At 38.9% G+C, this 18558-nt stretch overlaps 1 protein-coding gene and 1 long non-coding RNA gene across 2 annotated transcripts; one reads left to right on the forward strand and one right to left on the reverse strand.

The window, feature by feature from the left end:
- Nucleotides 1-561: 561 nt before the first annotated feature.
- On the reverse strand, nucleotides 562-3382 carry LOC128633604 (uncharacterized). The gene is made up of 4 exons (XR_008397038.1): nucleotides 3197-3382; nucleotides 2356-2474; nucleotides 1413-1462; nucleotides 562-682 (listed from the first exon to the last, which is right to left on the reverse strand). It is a non-coding gene; the product is annotated as an uncharacterized LOC128633604 (long non-coding RNA).
- Nucleotides 3383-6583: 3201 nt separating this feature from the next.
- Nucleotides 6584-18290, forward strand: LOC108270238 (syndecan-1). The gene is made up of 5 exons (XM_017476710.3): nucleotides 6584-6769; nucleotides 14858-14930; nucleotides 15201-15814; nucleotides 15964-16096; nucleotides 16333-18290. Exons 1-5 carry the CDS (start codon nucleotides 6704-6706, stop codon nucleotides 16497-16499), a joined length of 1053 nt encoding a protein of 350 aa, XP_017332199.1. The 5' UTR covers nucleotides 6584-6703; the 3' UTR covers nucleotides 16500-18290.
- The last annotated feature ends 268 nt before the right edge of the window (nucleotides 18291-18558 follow it).

Genomic DNA, 18558 nt, shown 5'->3' on the forward strand with positions numbered 1-18558 from the left:
CACAGCTGGCTGACAGACTCCTAAAATATACCACAATCTTATTTCATGCAGCACACAAACACACAAAACATTCATACTTGTCTTCAGGGACGTCACTGGAATAGCATACACAATTCAACCCTATGTCCATATTCCATCCTGTCCACTACTGTCTGCAAATGATGTCTGTGGTTGCCATTACTTGAGGACTCCATCCAAATACTTTTCTTAATGGTGGAACAAGCTACCAACTGTGATTCTAATACACTCACATGCTCTGTATGTTCCCTGATGCTTTATGCCTTAGTATGTGACTGTTACATTTGGTTGCATGTTGTGTGATATTTAGCTTCTCTCCTTTTCATTTTATTTTTATCCTTGAATTGTATGTACTGTGCTCTTACAGTGTCATTTAGCTCTGGCAGTGCAGTGAAGATTCTTTTACACCTTAAATTATGGCACTACTCAAAGTTGTGTGTTGCACAGTATTGGGATTCTCTTTATTATTTTATATTGCTGAATTGTACTTTGCACCATGTTTATCTGCACTAGATAACTGTGCCTTGTAGCTCTTGGCAGCACATTTGCTTTCTCTTTTGTCACCTCCAAAGGGAAGGGGAAGTGTCCACTGCTCCTGAAACCACGGCTACAAACCCCAGTTCAGATATTGCTCAAGTGCAATTTTGCTTGACACTTGACATTCCTGTTGGCATGAGATACGTGTATGTTAATCACTGTATATGGACCTCTGCTGTGAAAGAATCAATAACACCATGATCTATATTTTATGAACAGTAATAAAAGACACAGTGTTTGTGAGTCATTCCATTACAGTAGTAAATTAGCCTTCATCTCAAAGACATCATTTACGTCATCATCATTTACTCTAAATGATGTTCATGATTAGAAAAGTAATTAAATAATTTTATTTATATAACACATTTAAACACAGAAAAGCTGACCAAAGTGCTGAACAGAGTAAGAAAACTCAGCTAGAGACCAAAAGAAGGCCAGATGCAGAGTTTTTGCTAGTTTTGTCAGCCATTACTGGCACTTCTGTGCCAAGATCTGTGCGTGCAGGAGAGGAGCCAGCAGTGATATGCCAATGAGCATTTGAGTGTTATGAAAATAAAATAGCACACATGAATTATGATCAGGGCTGAGTTTCCCATAAGCATAACAAAGTTAAGGTCATCCTAATTGGGAGGGAGAGTGTTCATTGAAATGCGACCATTAAGAATGACATTTGTTCTGCGATGCTTTTGGGAAACTCACCCCTGTTTTTATTATCCATTGTAGCAGTAGTGAAATACGGGCCATGCATTGGATAAGTACCTGTATATGTATGAGTTTGTTCACCCAACAGTACAAATTAGATTTATTCCTTAATGTCACATATCTAGAAATCCATAATTAGATTTGAAACCACCTACCAGTACAAGTATATCATGTTTCTAGCCATTAACACTGCAAAATATCTTTCCTGTAAAAAAAAAAAAAATCAAATCAATCTGTCTGCTGAATAAAGTACCTCAAATCTGAAATTTTCATTTTTGAATTCATACTAAAAAAATCATATCAAATTTATCAAATCAAACAATCTACCAATCTAACAGTCAGAATACCTAACCCAGAGTCCTGGCACTCTCATATATACAGTTATGATTGTTGGTTGGATAGCAAGAGTCACGTCCTCAGTCAGTCAGATTACAATCTTCCTTGGAATCTTTGGAACTAATAAATATTTTTTTCATCTCTAACAGCACTAACATAATAGAAGATTAAAAAGCATTACATTATTATTGATGTTTCAGTGTTATATATTCTAATATATAGTTTTGAATGAGTAAAACATCACTTTAGTTATCATGGCACTGAACTGCAACAGTAAAGGGATTTTAAAACCTTTATAGAGGAGTCTTTTCTAATGTTTAAAGCTTATATTAGATATTGCTGCTTATACAGGTTAGTATCGTCAAACAACATTTATGTTCCATAATTAAGGTAATTTAATGGGATTACCCATCCATTTTATTTGTCACCACTAACCTGCTAACCATTAAGTGATGTCAAGAAGCTATGCAGATAAAAACTTAAAAAAAGATTTTAAACTGTTTGGAGTTATCTAGATTTCTGCATAAGTGCCTCCTAAAATGTTCTACAATCTTCGTCTAAAGCCAACTTTACACTGTATGACTTTTGGCCTTATTTTGCTGTCGCATCACATGTCATAAAAGAATTCTCTAGTCATTGATCTTAGAACCCAGAATGTGATGTGTTCAGTTGTGGCTGATTTAGTACCACTGCAATCAAAGACAGGAGATGACAACGTTCTTGCAGTGTCAGAAATTTATCATTATAATCTCAGATTCTTACCTCTGCTATGATGCTCATCTTAAAGCCACCAATAGTTTCAGGTCTATTTGTCATGTGCACAAAATGTCAGGGGCAGTTGTATATTCAAATGCTTGTTGTGAGCCTCAGGTACTCTACAACTGTGCAATAGAAAATAAACAGATGCATCTCAAAAATTTTGAATATCATGGAAAAGTTCATTTTTTTCCCATAATTTAATTCAAAAAGTGGAACTTTAAATATTCTAGATTCATAACATAAATAAATGAAATATTTCAAGCCTTTGTTTTTATTCATGATGATTACGGCATACAACCCATGGAATCGAAAATCCAGTACCTCAAAATATTAGAATAAAGAATTTATAATACAGAAATGTCTCAGTGTCGCATTCCTAGTGTCAAGTCTCGTCCTCATCCTGAACCAGAGACGTCAGAAGCGCCTTACACGGGCTAAGGAGAAGAAGAACTGGACCACTGCTCAGTGGTCCAAAGTCCTCTTTTCAGATGAAAGTAAATTTTGCGTTTCATTTGGAAATCAAGGTCCCAGAGTCTGGAGGAAGAGTGGAGAGGCACAGAATCCAAGTTGGTTGAAGTCCAGTGTGAAATTTCCACAGTCAGTGATGATTTGGGGTGCCATGTCATCTGCTGGTGTTGGTCCACTGTGTTTTCTCAACTCGGGAGTCAATGCAGCGTCTACCAGGAGATTTTTGAGAACTTCCTGCTTCCGTCTGCTTACAAGCTTTATGGAAATGCTGATTTCCTTTTCCAGCAGGACCTGTTACCTGCCCACAGTGCCAAAACTACTAGTAACTGGTTTGCTGACCATGGTATTACTGTGCTTGATTGACCAGCCAACTCACCTGACCTGAACCCCATAGAGAATCTATGAGAGACATCAAACCCAACAATACAGATGAGCTGAAGGCTGCTATCAAAGCAACCTGGGCTTCCAGAACAACTCAGCAGTGCCACAGGCTGATTGCCTCCATGCCACGCTGCACTGATGCAGTAATTATAGGCGTATTAGGACTTCATATGGATGGTGCCCCTGGGCAATAACCACCCCCTCCCCTCCCCGCACGCAATAAAAGAACATTCTTTGTTCCAAAGTGAATCAGCATTTTGAACCAATGAGTTCAATGAATAATTCATGATTCAGTGATTCACTCATCTCATGACTCATGACTTGACCCCACCTACTGGCGATTTTGGTTTCATATTTAAAAGTATCATTTCATTTTGTCAATAATTTGCATCAGATTTTTATTTTTAAAACATTACGTTTCTTATTATTCTAACTGAATTGTTTTGTTATATTCAAGAATTTCATATAAAAGCTGACACAAACACATTTAATAAGGTTATTTAATGCACTTAAAGCAACTTTAATAAAACCAACATGACACCTTGTTGTCTTTATAGAGCAGAACGCCAAAAAATAATAGAACTCTCTGTTATCAAGTATTTTTAAGCAACTGTATTCTTTCTTTATCTTTTTTTATTTTTCATTCGGCACTGCCACTTAGATGCTGCCGCTTATCCATTACCTCTCGGCTTTTTTGGTGCTCTGCCCAAGAATCACGTTTTCGCGCAATCACGTGTCTCGTGTCATGCGCAGCGCGCTCACTCGGCGCAGATGCGGGACTCAAGTCTTAAAGAAATAGGCTAGTGCTTACGTACATTTTTAGACTTTGAATTTTGTATTGGTGATTAAGTTGGTGCCCCCCGAAGTCTTGGTGCCCCTGGGCACGTTCCCAATTGACTATATGATTAATCCGCCTATGGCAGTAATTCGTGCAAAAGAAGCCCTGACCAAGTATTGAGTGCACTTTTCAGAAGGTCGATTATAAATTCTTTATTAGGTGCACGGTGGCTTAGTGGTTAGCACGTTCGCCTCACTCCTCCAGGGTCGGGAGCTCGATTCCCACCGGGGCTGTGTGTGTGCAGAGTTTGCGTGTTCTCCCCGTGCTGGGGGGGGGGTTTCCTCCGGGTACTCCGGTTTCCTCCCCAGTCCAAAGACATGTATGGTAGGCTGATTTGCATGTCCATAGTGTGTGAATGTGCCCTGTGATGGATTGGCACCCTGTCTAGGTGTACCCCACCTTGTGCCTGATGCTCCCTGGGATAGGCTCCAGGTTTCGCTGTGACCCTGAAGGAAGGATAATCAGTAGAGAAGATGGATGGATAAAGTTCTTTATTCTAATATTTTGAGATACTGGATTATTGATTTCCATGAGCTGTAAATCGTAATAATCAAGATTAAAACAAAAAAGGCTTTAAATATTTCACTTTATTTGTAATGAATCTAGAATATATGAAAGTTCCACTTTTTTAATTAAATTATGGGAAAAGATTTTCCCACGATATTCAGATTTTTTGAGATGCACCTGTATACATAAGAAGATAAGTCACAGTGTGTGAACAAGAGTGCAAAAAGCAGTCAAATAAATAGTAGGTGTGTGCAGTGTTTAGTGTCTGAGCAGTCATCTGTAGACATAGGAGAGTAGTCTATAATAAGCAGATGAAGCAGCAGTACAAATTTGAAAAATTTACCATAGATTAAATGTAGCATATGTATGTCTGTACATATGTCTGTACACGTAAAAAAAAATGCTGGGCTATTTTTTCTAGCCATGCAATGAGCCTGCAATGAGTGTGCTGCGGGGGTTTCCTCTGGATATTCCAGTTTCCTCTCCCAGTCCAAAGACATGCATGATTGTGAAAAAAGTGTCTGGGTGTGAATGGGTGTGTGAATGTGTATGTGATTGTTCCCTGCGATGGATTGGCAATCTGTCCAGGGTGTACCCAGCCTTGTGCCCAATGCTCCACTCAGCATTCAACAACTCAGCACGGACTATTTGAATTCGCCTAAGGTGGAGGTAGTGGTTTATACACGGACAGACTGTTAGATTTATTTGGAGAAATATTTATCCATAAAACCATTACTGTACACTTAAAAAAAAAAAAAAAAGTGCGATAACAATCCAGTTTACATGACACTAAATGCACCGCTATCTTCGTTAGCTTTGGCTTACTTGTCTGTAATGCCCACTGGATCGTAAGTTGGTTACTTGTTTTTTTTTGGATATTTTAAATGCCTCCTTTGATCAAAATCTGATGTTTTTGTCTTAAATATATGACTTATTTGAATCATTTACTTCAAAGTCTATATATAAACACCACTGTAGCAGCTCTAGCAATACATTTCTGAATACCTTCTTGTGTATAAATAAAGGAGATACCATGTTGACACATTTGTTCATAATGTGATATATTTGACATTTTCAAAGGGTAAAAATAACCCTGAAAATATTAACCCATTTATGAAATAAAAGTAACCCATTGTCTTTGGGTTGAAAAACCTGATGGGTTAGTTTAGCCCAAAATGTGTTCTGTCCTATATTTATCCAGAGTTTTTTTATTATTATTATTATTGTTGCAGCCAAAAACGCTTGATTTTGCTGTGGCATTTTTCAAAATTTGTTATGCAACTTGCTGCTTTTTTCTTTATACAGAAAACTACTTGAATTGACAAAATTGCAATTGCCCGAAATTGTTTTGCACGGCCTTACCCAGTGATGTTTGTTGGTAAATGAGGCCTTTTAGCTCTACTCATGTTCGACGCACATGAATCAGAGAGGGCTTTGCCTGAACGCGTGTTGTGATGAAGTTACATGAAGCGTCTTCGCCCAAATCTGCGGAAAGTCTGCAGTAATTTTGTAATCTTCTAGGGATTGGATTAGGTGCAATTTATGATATATCTACAAACACACTAGTGGCAATGGCAAAACATAAACAAAACATGCTAATACACATGCTAATACACATGATCTCATGATCTTCCTAGATCACTTTGAAGAACTGTTCAGAAATGTTCAGCCCAGTCGTTCTGACTGATGAGACTGATGACATCAGGTCTTTAACAGCAGGTCTATCATTACAGGATCATCTTATAATCACACACACATCCTGCATTGTGGCAAGTAAAAATCTTAAAAGACTCATGTAATCTCACAGTGTAAAACTTAGCTCTGACCTAATGAACAAGCATGAGGATATGTTTTGATAGAGACGACAAAGCACTTCTATAAGTCGCACATGATAAGCAAAATGCCATAAATATAAATGCAAATACAATACAGTATACAGTGTTTGAGGATGTGACCATATTTGTCAGTGGGCGGAGCCATATCCGCACTCACCTTGGGTGAGTGGGAAGGTGGGCGGAGTCTTGCGTCTCCCTCATCGAGCCTGCGCTTTATTAGTGCTCTTGTCGGTGTTTGATACTTTCTGAGTGTAACTCTGTTCGTACTAGAAGTTCAGTCTCTCCGCGAATCGACGTGAAAACACGCTGTCGCTGTGTGAAAATGAGGCTTCGCCGTGTAACCGCGCTTGTTGTGTGCCTCTGCTTGTGGATACCTGTTGCTCAGTCGGTAAGTTGTAAGTGAATTAAAGCGACGCGTTCGGCATTTACACGGAGTCTGAACCATCTCTTGTTACAGATTTCCTCTTTTGCGTGGCATTGTTGTCTGTGATGCGTTGTTTTCACACGTGGCACATACAGCATGGTTCAGCGCTCGAGCTCAGTGTTGTGACGCTGGGAATTGTTCTGCCCTTTTTTCTTTCTGTCTTTTTTTTTTCATTAAACAGTGAAAAGTAATAAGAACAACTCGAAAACTTGAACCGGGCGGGCCACTCGTAATTTCTGTGTTAGAAACAATTTTAGTTTTATTTTGTATTCGCGAAACTACCCGTGTTTACTCTGAACAGGTAAGTAAGTGTATTAGGAAGAGCAGTAGGCACGCGCAGGTCAGTTAGGCCACGCGCTCAGAAAACAAACCTGCACTTCTTCATTGTTTCACATCTTTACATGTGATCTTTTCAGCCTCTGAATGCCATGAGCCTAAACCTCCCAATCCTCTTTCCTGATCACTTTAAGAACCTGGATATCAGATCTTTTATATGCATGTTAGATTCCTGTGTTATCTCATATCTTCATGGGGAAAAGCTGAGATTCAGTACCAGAGGAAAGCAGTTTGATTGCAATCTCGGATGTCTTTTCCTTGTGTGGTAAACTGCACTGCTCTCACCTTGCAAGCATTTGCGCATGACTTCTCAATCAGGAATGCTGCAAGTGGAAGGTTTGAATGGCTTGGGGGCTTTTATGGATGGTTATTGCTTTCAGCCAAGCCTTAATTAGACTGCTCCTTCTCTTACTTGTAGATGTAAATGGATTTTCACTCCGCGTCTGCTCTGTTGAGATTTTAAACAAATTGCTTTGCCATATTGTCCCACCATGGTTGCCGGAGAATGTAATTATGCTAAGCACGAGCTTACAGCTATTTTTAGAATTACAGCCCATTTTTGGTTGCTCCCCTTCTTCGGTTACTGTATTGAATTCAAGAAGTGCAGAGATTTCTGCCTTTTGTAACGTTGTCCCATATTTACACTTGGGGTTGTCTTAAATATCATGTGTCCAGAGAATACAAGACTGGGACATGCAATTCATGAATTACAGGGTTGGTATGATGGCAAAAGCATAAGGAATATACAGGACTCTATAGAAAACTACTGTAAGTCTCCAAGCTTCATCAGAGTGACTATGTAAATTGTATGTCTTTGTAAACCCTCTACAATAGTGTATGAGGGGTTGGTACTTTTTAGGTTGTGCTTATCAGGGAAAAAACACAGGAACTACCTTTTGTCTCTTGTTTTACATGACCATTTCCTGAGATCCGGGATTAGCAGCTGTTTTATGACGTACAGTAGTTGGGTGAAGTGTATTTTAACAACGAGCAGGCCACCAGGTTTTATCTGCAGCAAACATTAAGGAACATAAAGACAAACTGAACACACCCAGGCACTCCATTATCCAGGCCATTAGTTCCTCTTGTCTGTCATGCCCGCTCAGCATGTTTGGTTTTCTTGGCCTCTAGGATTGTTTTTTTCTTAGTTGCTATGAAAACAGAGCCTGTTTTTTAAAAAAAAGAGAAACTTTTCATGAGGCTCTCTGGTACGAAATGAGAAGGTTTGCAAGTGAAGATCATACACCCATTTGCTCTCAAGGACAGGTACTTCTACCACTGTGGTCTTTTTTTTTTTTTCTTCTCTCTCTCTTCTTTCTTTCTTTTTATCTATAGCTGTTTTTTTTTCTCTCTCATTATGATTTTGCTCTTTCGTCTGTCTCATAATAACTTGTCTAGATACTGATTGTACTGATCGTACTATAGTTAAAGTAATCCTTTGGTTGGGAGTGTTTAATTTTATACACATCCTCTAAACTCCTGTTTCTTGCACAACCGAAATAACAGATTTTTTTTACCTGGTTATGTGCTGTGAGTGCTGTCATAACAAAGTAATTGCTGTGACTACAGACTGGTTCACATGGCCGTGTCATGTCGCCTGACTCATCGAGCCTACGTCTGAGAGCGCTGCCGTACGCACACAGGAGATTGCTAATGCGTGTCTTTATTTGAAGGAATGTCTTTTGTTGGTGTTTGTACTGCACTAAATCGCACCCGTTTTTTAATTACAGCGATGAGATGCCCTGTATTTGTATAAGGCCTTTTCAGACATAGACACCGCTCCCCACCACCATCCCAAAAAAAGGTGAATCGGTGTAATCTCTTGGTGATTAATTAACATAACTAAAACAGACTCCCAAGTACTATGATGAAATGTAAGTGAATCACCATCACTGACTTTTTTTTTTTTTTTTTTTTTTTTTTTTTTTGTTCTTCACACCTTCTCTGAGGTGCTGTATCTGCCTTTTATTCACAATAGTCATTGATTGGCAGCCTTTTTGAGTCGTTATTGTTTATACTATTCAGATAATCCTGGTGAATGATTTGGCTAATCTTCCTTCAGAAGTGAGCATGTGCTAGTTTAGACATACATTCGAATGACTCATCACTACAGTGAAAGTGAAAATCCAAATTATTAAGCATCTGGAAAAAGAGTACATCACAGATCTTAAAAAAAAAAAAAAAAAAAAAAAACACAATGGCTTGTGATCTGTTGTCTGGAAAAATTGCACATTATACTTTTGCTCAGAAGCTTTAGCAAAGTTTGTCCATATGCCTGTTGATTGTTTGCAATGACATTCTTCTTAAGCTCATGACTAATCACGGGTCTGGACAAATCATACATTTTATTATTGGATGAATAGAAGCTCCATTGTGCTGCTCAGTCCCATGTCTTGGTTACCAAGGAACCTAAGAGAGTAGGGTAGAAAATGGTACTTAATGTAATGTAGTAATTTGTTGTGAGCTAGTTAGATAGTTAAGTGCATTAATAAGGTAACTCCTATGGTCATGTAGCATATTTGCACAGTCAAATGATAAGTCAGTGAGTCCTTGGTTGACATTTCAGCTGTAAGATTTGGTGTTCTCTCTTTGCATTACGTGTAAGTTATATTACTTTTATCTGGCCTAAAATATATATAAAAATATGCATTTTTAACTGCAAGTTTGCTGTGTTAGTAGTAGGTTTATATGTCAGCCAAGGTTTTATCAGTGTTTCGACATATCTGTATGTTCCTGATTCTGATATGATTATTTGTCCTCCATGCTAGGTAATTAATCTGCTAGTAAAAATGGTCCCGTCATCAAAAAGATGATGCCTTGGCCGATGTGTGTGTAGTGCAGTAAGCAGTACGAAAATATAGCTGACGTTATAATTACATCATGGACGCCAATGTCAGGCATATTAAACATGCATACCAAATAAAACATTTGTTTTGCGTAAGTCAGTAAGGAGTGGGGTTTATTTATGGGTTTTTTTTTTTTCACTGCTATTGCCTTATCCACACACTTTCTACCTCATGCCTGTGCAGTAAGGATAATATACCTTTTGTGGTTTATGCCTGTTTGAGGAAAATCCCAGCTCTGAATTCAAGTCACTGATATGCCTCAGCCTGTTTGTCACATGCCTGAAAGCACCAGCTATGGTTATTGGAGCATGGCCACTGAATATTCCTCGGTGTACTTGTCACGCCCAGCTTTGTCTAAGATGTATTCATACTTTGCAGTTCTCTAACCAGCCAAAACTTGCGTGACATTTACAGGTGTGCATCATGTGGTCAATGTTTTTTCTCTTCTTTTTCCATTGTCCTGGACCATCAGTGACACGGGACCTGAAAACAGATCTTGAGAGATGGAAATTCTGCCCCCCCCCCCCCCCCCCCCCCCCAACTTCCCATCAATGGTGGACATGAATGCTTTGTCACTTGAATGTGTGATCACTCCAATTGTGATGGTCGTCTGTGAAGTATTTAGGGTTTAACGAGGCATTTCTCATGAATCCTTGACCTCATCAGCAGGTTGTAAACACCTGATAGTTCCTCAGGGGAGTTTACATTCTAGTAAATGTTTGTTTTTGCTGAAGTTTCTTTTTTTTAATGTATTTGGCTTAAAGCACCACCTATTTGGACAGGTGCTGAAAACTTCCTGTCAGCGTTTTCAATATAACCTCAATCCTCACATTCCACGTGTAGGGGAGTGAAGCCCTTGGACCCTGTATTTGTATTTGTAGTTTTTGCTTAGAGATAAGAGTGCATTTTCCATATACTTTTTTTTTTCTTCAATGACCGCCACTGTAAAACACACATGTAGTGATGTACTGTAAAATCTCAGAATAGCGTAACATCGTTTTGAATAACTGCAAGGCCGAACTGTTTTCAAATTACCTTGTTACTATGTATGTACTGTATGTTTGCTGTCACTGCATTAGATATCTGTGGCAGTTTTATGCAGGAATATGAAACAAAGGTTAATCTTGGTACCATATCCATATGAAATAAGGCTGGTTGTTTACACAACTAGACATGTATGACCGTAACAGGATTGTGTTACGTCATGCAACTTGTTTTCCCCCTTGCCCTTTGTCCTGGTTTTAAACTGTTTTGGGGATGTACATGCAGTCAGTTAGGGGTCAGCTTGTGAGGACTTCGTTTTGATGCCTGGCCTGAGAATGGCCTGTGTTTATATAGGTCTTGTCATGACCATAGATGCTGAGAGTACCAAGCGGTGAAAGATTGCGTGTCCCTGTCTGATCTGTTGGCTGAAATCTTCCAGATGCTGCTTGAGTCACATCGGGGTTCTGTCTGTTGGAGTATGACTGTCCTCAACTCCATTATAGGTGGCAAACAAGACTTAATATTTTAATTAAAATATTTATTTTTCTCAGGATTTCAGTATTGATATGCCTATATTCGTATTGGGCATTAATGTGATGTGAATCCCCCCCTCCTTCCCCCTTCAGTGTGTAAGGGAGGAAATTGGTGAAATTGCTCATTATTTTCTGGAATGCCAGATGTGTGCAGTTAATCTTCAGTCTGCAACCCATCCACAAATCCTCTCCATACTTGTTCTTATATTCTGGTGTATATTATCACAGCATCATGGATTGAATTCAGGAAAACCGATTGCTGTTCTCTTGGCAGAGCCAAAAGTCAGGAAATCAGCACATTGTGTCAAACGTGTCTGCCCCCTCACTCTTCGTCAAATAGTACTTAACTTAACCCAGGGCCGAGAAAACTTAGAGGTGGGATGTCACACATGTATGTGAGTGTTTAGTGCAGGGGCCTGCACTGGCTCTGGGCTATTTATACACGGGTTTAGCCTCTCAACAACTCATTGCTACCCCAGTAAACAAGTGACTTTGCATAGTCGTTTACTGTAATTCAGTTCAGCAGTGTCCGATATACACGATAGGCTTGTGTGCACCATTGTATTGTAAATTAGGGCCTGAATGGAGTGTAAATATTATGTATATCAATACCTTGCACTAAATACATACAACAAACTGTTACTTAAAGTCTGACAATGAATCAAGCCATTTGATTTGCATATAAACAGCAATGCCATGCTTTTCCTTCATTGTCATGGAAAAAGCTGGATGTGTTCATGAAGGCACATAAATGCTTTTTCTGTTTTCTAAGTTTTGCACCTTGCTTTAAAAATGCCTGCATCAAATGGCCTCAACTGGCCAAAAAAACTGTTAACGATGAAGTCTGTGAGAGATCTCTGATAAGCATGGGTACACTGTGGACTTGTAACGAGGAGCCTGGGGACTACTAGAATACCCCCAACGTTCTAACTGTCTGTTAATTGTACAGTCATACAGCTGTTGGGGCTTGTTAGCTGACCAAAGTAGATTTTGATGAAACCTGAACTTGAATGCCAAATGGTAGCAGGAGGGCAGAATATAGACTAGCTTTATTACCTCATGAAAGATTTTTTTTTTTTTTTTTTTTTTTTTTTTTTTTTTTTTAAATCCCATTGGATCAGCCAAAGCACCTGAAGTTGTATGCATTTTTGTAATGTGAAGCTGCCCCACTGGCCTTCATTGTGATTGGCCACTGGGCTGAAACTTTTTGTAAAGTGATAGCCTGTGGCCTGTGGCTCAGTGACTTGCTGGAGACTTACTTTTCAAGTGTGAATCACTTGAGTAATGTGAAATGATTGAATTCAAGCAACTTTGTAGTGAGCCATAGTTCATGGAGTAAGTGATTTTAAAAGTGGGGTCTGTATAAAAAAAAAAGTTTTTAAAAAAATTTATTGTGGTGAAAATCACACATCACTGTTATCAAAGCTGTATTTCTTATCAAGTTCTTAGTTATTAATCCATTTAACTGGTCACTTTTCATGTAAATGGACCAAGTGTGTTCTGTCGGTATAAATTTTAGGAACCTGTGTGGCTCCAGTGAATAGCCAGAACCTCTGGCTTCAGTCAATAGCCAGAATAGTATTGTACACATTATAAAATAAAGAGCCTAATATTTTAATAGTTGTAATAGTAAATGGCTACTCCATATTTGTGCTGAGGGGGTCCTTTTGATTTTTATTTCTTTAGTTATTTTTCTGCAGGTGCTTGGTTGCAAAAAAGTTTAAGCTACCCTGTCTTAGCGTTGAATTTTCAATACATAACCTAATGTGCTGTTAATGTATCAATTGACATTTATTGCATGGTTGCTAAAATGACTATTAAATTTTCTCTAGAGAACAGGTTAAATCTAGAACCTTATGGGCTACACTTTGTACCTCACAGAGCCCTACTTTTAGAAAGCTTAAATTCCTTATCTGTCCAAAGAACACTTTTTATATTAAGGCTATTCATGTATTTGGTTTCAGTGTCACAGACACCAGGTTGTGCTTACTAAGCTGCCTGTTTAACAGTGGAGGGCTTTCTTTTTCTCATTTGAATCACCATCTGTACCCACCTTTTATTCTTTTTCATACTTTTTTTAATTACTCTGCATAATATTTATTTAACTGGAGCTTCAGCTGTCTTTTGCAATACTTCTCATTTATGATGGTGTCTTCTGAATGTTGGCTAAGATTTCCCTTACTTTTTTTAAAAAATCAGTTGTAACTGTTGAACAGGAAAACAGTCAGTGGGATTCTTTCCGGTTATCTGACTGCAGATCTGAGTTAGTGAACCATAATCTGTTTTTGTAGTCTCACGCCAATTTCCTTCAATGCAAGACAATCATGAGCAATTGACGAGAGGCTTAACAGCTTTATTTAAAGGAGGCATAACTTCAACACAATATATTTCACAGGCAAGAAAAATTTTATGTGGTTAACACTGAGTGGAACAACTGCTGGCAGACCACTTTAGCTAAACTGGCTCCATGGAGTCTATGGCTCATATTCAGCAACAGGGTTTGAGGGGTCAGAGGGCAATGAGCATCAAATAAAGCTACAGGACCAGAGGATGGTGTGGACAGCAAGAACAGAGGCTTTAGGGCTTCATTTTGGGAGTTCTTTTGATCTGAATACCTTGAAAATCTACTGCATGTGCTGGTTAAATTCAATCTCGTATCACTTATGTATGAATCTGTTTTGTATGAAATCAACTGAAGTGAAACAAAGTAAAATCTGATGTAATATTAAGGGACTACTATAGGCTACACTTTTAAATTGAACAAACGTGTACAATAACCGTATGCTATCGTACACTATATGGCCAGTTGTATGTGGACACTTGACCATCACACCCATATGGTTCTTCCCCAAAGTTGGAAGCACACAAACCAGTTCCAGCATGAAAATTTCCATGTGAACAAAACAAGGTCCATAACATAGCTTGCCCAGATTGATGTGGAATAATTAGTGTCCTGCACAGAGCCCTGATCTCTACCCCACTGAACACCTTTGGGATGAACTGGACCACCGACTGCATGCCAGGCCTCCTCGCCCATTATCAGTGTCTGATCTCACGTAATGCTTTTGTGGGTGAATGGGCAAATCCCAACAGAAATGTTCCATTATCTAGGTGAAAACCTTCCCAGAAGAGTGGAGGTTATTATAATGTCACCGGGGCATTAAATCTGGAATGGGATGTTCAACAAGCACATATGGGTGTGATTGATTAGGTGTCCACCTACTTTTGGCCATATAGTGTATATAGAAGAGATCACAGTTGTTTGATGGTAAAGAGGAGATAAACTTGTGGTTGTAATGATAAAACTGTGAGGAAACTAAGCTAAACATTCTGTCTTTGTTCCTTTTCATCAGTATGCAGCTCCAGAAGATCAAGATGGATCAGGAGATGATGATGAGTTCTCAGGGTCAGGGTCAGGAGAAGATGGTAGGAGATCTGTTTCTCATTAATGAATTTATGATTAAATACAGATGTCGACTGTTACTTTCTATACCTAAACATGTTTCTTAACCTATGTCAGCATGGTGAAGTTAAGGTGTAGTTTAGTTTCTTCTCAGATAACAGTTAATCTCTTAACTTTTGGAAATCAAATATTTTTTATATATATAATATTTTTTAAAAAGTCTCTGTCTGTATACAGTGGATGCAAGTTAGTTGTGGGTCTAACTAACATTAATTCTGCATTTTAATTTGAAGGCACCTGGATCATTGAGCCTGAAGTGACAACCCTGGCAAATCCTAACACTACAAAGACGGCCTGGTTCACAGATGCCCCTGTTGGTCTTCCAGAACATTCTGTTACCCAGTTTGTTACTTTTGATAATGAGTCCGAAGCATCTGGCCACATCACTGAAGCTCCTTTGCCACACACCACCCAAATCACTGAGACTCAACCCTATCCGGTCATCATCAAATCTTCTGGCTCACAGGAAGATCAGAAAGTTGAGACTACAACAATCGGTGAAGTGGCACAGCCAGTGACCACTGTACCTCCAGCTGTGAAACCACCAGTGGTGCCAACGTATGAGGAAGAATACACAACCACGGTATATTACGAGGATGACAACGGAGAATCATCTGTCATAGACCAAGATGAAGATGAAACTACAGTTCTTGTTGAAACCGTGACAACTGGAGCACCTGATATGGAGACCACACCACTGCTTCTGACGACAACAACACTGGCTAGTAATTTAGCTGATACTGAAGCTTCAGGTGATGCTGTTGAATCCACTACTGTTTTTGGTAGTGATGTTGAAGAAATCATCATTCCAGAGAAGCTTGACCCAAACCTGGAGAAACCAACAATGGTAAGAGGACTTGTATTGTATTAACATATTGTAGAGGGTAAAAGTAATTTGTTAACCATATATAAAGGTTAATGTACATACTATATAAAGCATGCCCATTAAGAAAAAAAAAATCCAAAATATCTCACACCATTACTTTCCTATGGCAGAATGATGACTTTAACTTTGAGAGTGAAATCCCTATCAAGCCGAGACGAAAAACGGAGCTGTCTGGGTCTGATTTTGCTCGAGGCGGCGCTTCTGACAACGATAGCTTACTTGAAAGGAAAGAGGTCCTGGCAGGTATGTGTTATATTAAACCCACATTGTTCCAATACTGTGATATTGGTATTTGGATCCAGTGGAACATGCTGGCTTTTTCAGCTTTTAAAAACCTTCATTTATAATGCATGAGTCAGTTCGTTTTCTCATTCAACATTTATTCCATACTTCCATCGGTGTCATAGTACAAAATAACTTTAAGAGGATGAGGTCATTTCAAAAGATGAGGACTCATCTTTTCCATGTTGTCTTCACAGGTGTCATTGCAGGTGGTGTGGTGGGCTTGGCTTTTGCCATCATGCTTGTTGCTCTAATGGTCTACCGCATGAAGAAGAAGGATGAGGGTAGTTATGCACTAGACGAGCACAAACACCCCAATGGAGGCTACCAGAAACCACAGAAACAGGAAGAGTTCCTGGCATAAAGACTCTTAAACATATCGTCTCTATCTCTTGATTCTATGCTTGACTGCCACTTAAAACTTCCCAACTCACCAGATTCCACATGCTTGGTGACCCTTTTTTGTTTTGTTTTTGTTTTATGTCGACGTTGGATTTGCAACACATCGGATTTGTGCTTGAATTGGTTGGTTGATCTCCAGGAAAGGTTTGCTTGTGTTTCTTTAGGGTTTTTTTTTTTCTTTCTTTCTAATGGATTCTCACACTGTGGATTGAGACTGTCTTCATGAGCCCTAGTTCTGAGTGAGGGACTGTGGAGCTGGCTTTTTTATTTTTTTATTTTTGTGTTAGGGCTCTGCTTTCTACCAGTGCTGGGGAACCACAGCAAACGTGAACCGGCTTCTCATTTCCACCGTGCCTTATTTCCTGTCCCAGCGAATTGAAGCGCACACTGTGCAGTAGCGAGAGCGCCTCACCAATTGTTTGTTGCCTTGGTAACGGATAGTTGCCATAGGGACGGAAAACATGGATTGCACTTTTGACATGCAAACATTACAATCCTCAATTACAATCACTGTTTGCTTGGAACTGATTGTGTTTCTGCTTCGCCTGGGCTCTCTTACTTTCACTTGTTGAAATCATGTTCCACGGTATTTTATCACTCGTGCGTGGAAGGAGAGCTGCCTCGCTTAACAAGTGGAATTCCTTTCCATTTCCTCATCGTTTTGTACTGGCTCTGAAGATGGCATGTCCGAACAAGCAAGGCAGAATTGGTATTGGGGAAATTGTACGAATTGGTGATTAGACATGACTGTCCTCTTATCGCTGTATTTCCTAGGGGGTTAAATAAGTTTTGATGTTCTGTATACCTTAAATTCTTAAATACACTGTATGGAATTTCTGAAAAAGTACACAAATCCAGCTTTTGGTTTTTTTGTTTGTTTGTTTTTTGTTTTTTTTTGGCTACTCCAGCTCTTTGTACATATGCTAGTGGACCAAATTGCCGGCTTGAAAACCTTTACTGAGATAGAAGATGGCTAATGTATATTACCAGGTCATTTGAGACCTATTTGTATAAGTGTGTACATGTTTCTCTGTTTTTAGTTATCATGTGTATTAAAGGACTGCTCGGTTGCGATGAGCTTACTGGAAAGCGTCATCAATCTTGTTTAATCATGTGCACCCCAATTCTGCCTAACAAAAATTGTCTATTGTGACAGAGATGTGTGTAATAATGGCTCCCTGGAAAATATCCAGCTGAGTGTGTTAAAGTAATTTTCTAACCAATGTCGTTTAAAAAAAAAAAAAAAAAATTTATTGAAGCTGTTCTTTTGTCTAAATGCTAATCTCATATGTCAAGGAATTAGCTGCTTATTATGGCCGAGCAGAGTAAAGACGTATTACTACTGAAGTGTCACACTCGGTGTATTACTGAACCTGTGCGTGCCATGTGATGATGTGTACAGCTTTCTTTTGTTTTCAGCGGTTTCTTTATGTTGATGTTGGTATTTTTACAAATGGACAAATATTTTGACGCTTTGGGTACCTAATTCCAGGCTTCAGGTTAGCTCAACTATTTGTCCATAATGGAATTTTCGAACGAGGAAGTGGCAAAAGTGTGTGAAAGTACACTCGCAGCAGAGTAAAATGTTTGTGCCTTTGCAGAATGGCTGGCCACACCTCAGAGAGAGCTGCCTTTGTGTTTTGTTGCTGTGCAAAAGAAAATTAGACCTACTTTGTCATAGTTTGTACAAATATCTCTCTATTTATTATGCACAGTTGTTTTTCTATGTTTAATAAAAGGGAGTCCATTTTCAGCATTGTGTAACTTAGAGTTTGTTCTGCGCGGTTGAATGATTGAATGAGTCCTGTAAGCCATGTGTAGTGAAAAGAGGCTTGGAACTCTTTGTATGAAACTTTTTCCTTCTTTTCCTCACTGTTGTTTATAAAAAAAAAAAAAAAACTTTGTTTTTTATGTTTTTATGATTAAATCATTTGGTGGATTTTTAAGAGACCGAGGACAGTGGCTATAATCTGTTAGTATTAAATGTCAGGTACGGCTGTTCTTGTGTCATAAGAGGCAGT

Source organism: Ictalurus punctatus, chromosome 9 (genome assembly GCF_001660625.3).
Source record: "Ictalurus punctatus breed USDA103 chromosome 9, Coco_2.0, whole genome shotgun sequence".
Taxonomy (NCBI): domain Eukaryota; kingdom Metazoa; phylum Chordata; class Actinopteri; order Siluriformes; family Ictaluridae; genus Ictalurus; species Ictalurus punctatus.

Excerpts from the sequence above, each read along its gene's own strand:
- LOC108270238 (XM_017476710.3), top strand. The coding sequence starts at position 6,704 with ATGAGGCTTCGCCGTGTAACCGCGCTTGTTGTGTGCCTCTGCTTGTGG. Across the intron at positions 6,770-14,857 it reads GGATACCTGTTGCTCAGTCG|TATGCAGCTCCAGAAGATCA; the intron begins GTAAGTTGTAAG and ends CCTTTTCATCAG. Across the intron at positions 15,815-15,963 it reads ACCTGGAGAAACCAACAATG|AATGATGACTTTAACTTTGA; the intron begins GTAAGAGGACTT and ends TTCCTATGGCAG.